The 3843-nt window shown below is 37.1% G+C and overlaps 1 protein-coding gene across 1 annotated transcript; it reads right to left on the minus strand.

Annotated features, from left to right (window-relative positions):
- Positions 1-429: 429 nt before the first annotated feature.
- On the minus strand, positions 430-1883 carry LOC108989348 (uncharacterized protein At5g39570). The gene has a single exon (XM_018962905.2). It carries the CDS (start codon positions 1662-1664, stop codon positions 591-593), a length of 1074 nt encoding a protein of 357 aa, XP_018818450.2. The 5' UTR covers positions 1665-1883; the 3' UTR covers positions 430-590.
- Between the last annotated feature and the right edge of the window lie 1960 nt (positions 1884-3843).

Below are 3843 nucleotides of genomic sequence, written 5' to 3' on the forward strand. Positions count from 1 at the left end.
TACATGGTATAATGTGATTCATAAGATTCAAATTTTAAAATTTATCTTCCAAATCAACTTATGACATGTAGATGGTGTGTGGTGTAAATTCCTTCCAATAGAATTATTCTTAATACTATAATTCCACTTGTTACATAATCATCATTCCACTTCAAATAGAATCAAACTATGCCACTTGTTAAACAATGATCATTAATTACCCTTAATACCATTTGCTTTCTTTTAATACACCTTCATAGATCAGGCTGAATTTGGCCGTATATAGCATAATTCCAACTCCCTAATGAATGTGCAGAGTACCTAGTAATTACTCTGCATTAGCCAATGTAAATAACCAGAAATTAAGATGTTCTCATACAAAATAATAAGATTCATCCTCCTAATTCTTTGAAATTTAAACATGGAGTCACTAACACTAATCATATTTCACCAAGCAATGGACCTTATTTATCAGTTACAATTTAGAATCTCTCATTCAATTGTTATTTAGAAAAAAGAAAAAAAGGAAAACAAATTATTTTCAAATGTTTTTCTAAGAGGACTAACATGGAGCATAGGCTTCTATCCGAAAGGGTAATCTTAAAAAGCTATTAGTGCGCATTCAGCCATGAATCCTCATCATAATCAGCCTGCATGTAAAGGGGCTGCTGCTGATAATGCCTTTCATAATCATAATTAGGAACCCCATAGTTACCTCTAACATCCCTTCTTTCTCCATATGGATATGAGCTTCCAAAGAGATAATCTGCAGTTCCCTTCCACAGATCTCTGTTGCTTCCTTCATCTGCAGCACATTCTTGACCATCACCTCTCCTTTTCTCACGAGAGATACAGGGCCAATAACCAAACAAACCTTCACAAAGATCCATGGCTTCCAAGCCATAACCACTTGGAGGAGGTTGGGAAGGCACAGAATTGTCGTAATGGTAACCATGCTCTTCAGCTGCAGCTGCTCCATTTCCGTATCCACTTCCATAGCCAGCCCGCGGATAATAATCATCGCTTGCATTTCCCAGACCTTTTTCACCTTGATAAGGCTCCTCTATGTGGCTGTCATGATCTTTGTCACTGCCACCATGTAATTGCAGCTCTTCTTCATTCTGCAGGGACTGTTCTGCTCCATGGCTAGGTTTCAGTGCTTGCCCATCAATTTCCTCTTTCTCACTAGGCAGTGTGATGGAACCAAGAGTGACACCATCTGCAAACAGGGCATTTGGATCCGTCGTCGTTCGGGGATAACAAATTTCATCCGAAGCAGGGAGGGGCTTGCCATAGGTTTGAGCAATATCATAACCACCACTATAAGGTGTTGGATCATAATCTTCAAATTCAGGTACATTAAACTCCGCTGTAGAGTATGAAATCACAAAATGAGTATGAGGAGATTTGTAACCGCCACCGTAAGGATTCGGATCATACTCAATAGATCTGGGTTCACTGAAAGTGGAGGTAGAGTATGCAATTGATGATGTAGAATGAGGAGGGTTAAAAGCACCATAATAGGGGATTGAATTATGCTCAAAGAACTGGTGGCTGCTGGAGTCATAGCTAGAATAGGCCTTGAAATCATGTGTTGGAGCTGAATCATAGCCAGAACCATAAGGGGTTTGATTGTACTGATAAACAAGATCATCCTCGTAATAGCTGGAGCTGTAGTAGGCCATTCTGATTCTCTGAATCAATCAAAAGCTTGAAAATTTTTGCAGTAGCTAACTCTTGGCCGAGTCAATGTTGATGAAAATGAACTTCATGTAGAAAGAGGACATGACACCTTATCCTCTTAACAGTAACAATGAATATGAAAATAATTTTTCTTCATAATTGAATGCACACTATTGGTACAAAAAGCTTATCAGGTACCCACCCACCTATCAATTCCAGCCATACGGGTTCTCACATTTAACAGCCAATGCTTTAAGCTCTACAAGTTGTGGCCCACCTCTTGGCCTTTAGTCTAAAGAGTGGACAAGCATTTCAAAGTCACATGATGGAAGATACGTTTGCTTTTGGGAGCACTACATCCCAAATTGGATTGAGATGCGACTGGAAACGAATCCTGAGAAATTTCGCTTATTAAAATTCTCTATTTCATAATGGTTGCTTAAAAAGATTGCTAAGACTGGTCTCTTGAGGATTTGTGGCAGGGTCCAAGTATATGTGGGTTGATCAAACCGATAACTTTGTACCATTGTATGGTGCTCTGAGTCTTTGGCCCTATGATCGTAAGGTGGCCAGCCATTTGGACAGATTCCTGCTTGTGAAAGATGTAGGATCCCAAAGAAAAAGAGAGAACATGCTTGTTTTGCTTGAAGCTAACTTTTTGGTAAAGGAAGTGTGGGACGTTATCAGAAAGCTAGATTCCGGCATGCCTCGTGGAGATCCCCAAATGAGCTTACGTTATAGAGCCAGTGCAAGTTGAATGTGGTCCAATTAGAGTATTCACGTCGGGTTTTCTATCAAATTTCTGATAATTTAACTAAAAATCACATTCTCTATTTCCTAAATTATATTCATCTTTTAAAACCCTCATACATCTCATTCTCCATCCCTATCTCTATTCTATTATATAATATTTCTCTTTTTTTTTATTACTTTTTTCTCTCACTTCCATTTACAATTTTAACTACTAACTCTTTTGTCTTATTATCTTCTTTTCAAATATCACATTCTACTAAATACTTATACGATTTAGACGGATATAATATTATTTTTCAAACCAAAATCCGTATTATAAAAATAGTAATCTTTTTTTAATATGTGCATTTTCTAACGTGATGGTATGTTTTAATATCTATTATTTATTAGTTTCTCTAATGGTAATATCTAGTCACGTATTGATGATAAAAAAATTTTGTCATTTCTGTAACGGTAATATTTTTTCTCCATTCTCTGATGGTAAGATTTTGAAGACTTTCTTCAACGGTAACATTTTAAACTCCTACCTCCAACGGTAACATTCTTTGTTTTTTCTCCAATGGTAACTGTTTTTGTCCAGTCTCAAACGATAACATTTTTGTCCTATATGTAATGGTAATTTTTTTCTCTATAAATACACATTATGTTTTCATTCACATTCTCACAAACTCAAGTCTCATTTGATCTAAAGAACCGAAATTCAACAGTCTCCCCTGATCTCTTACTCCCTTTATTAAATGGCTCGTACATTCTTTCGCAAATTGCTCACATACTTATCTTCTGAAAATGAGTTGGATGTTATTCTTAATGACGAGGCCGATGGATAGTCATCGAGGCATCTGGCAATCGCCAACGCCTTAAGTTGATTCGGCGTGATCATATTCAAGGGCACGAGTGCCTATTTTGCGATTATTTCGTAGAAAATCCAGTATATCCCTTGAATCTATTTCAAATAAGATTTCGAATGAGCCGTCCCTTATTTCTCCGTATTCTAAATGAGGTAGAGTCTTACGAGCCATACATCATCCAGAAAAGAGATAATGCCGAAAGACTCAGTTTATCTTCTATGCAAAAGATAACCGCAACACTGAAAATGCTGGCATATAGGGTTACTGGAGATTTTATGGATGAATACATACGTATTGGTGAAAGCACCGCAATGGAGAGCCTTAAAAAATTCTCTGAGACAATAGTAAGTGTTTTTTTAGATGAATATTTATTGTCTCCAAATACCAATGATATTGCTCTATTGCTTGCGATTGGTGAACAACGGGGATTCCCAAGAATGTCGAGAAGCATTGACTGCATGCATTCGAAGTGAAAAAATTATCCCGCAGCCTGGAAATGTATGTACTCTAGCCACATTCGTGAACTAACTATTATTTTAGAAGGAATTGCTTCATATGATCTCTGGACATAGAATGCATT

This window comes from Juglans regia, chromosome 3, assembly GCF_001411555.2.
Source record: "Juglans regia cultivar Chandler chromosome 3, Walnut 2.0, whole genome shotgun sequence".
Taxonomy (NCBI): Eukaryota; Viridiplantae; Streptophyta; class Magnoliopsida; order Fagales; family Juglandaceae; genus Juglans; species Juglans regia.

Excerpts from the sequence above, each read along its gene's own strand:
- LOC108989348 (XM_018962905.2), bottom strand. The coding sequence starts at position 1,664 with ATGGCCTACTACAGCTCCAGCTATTACGAGGATGATCTTGTTTATCAG.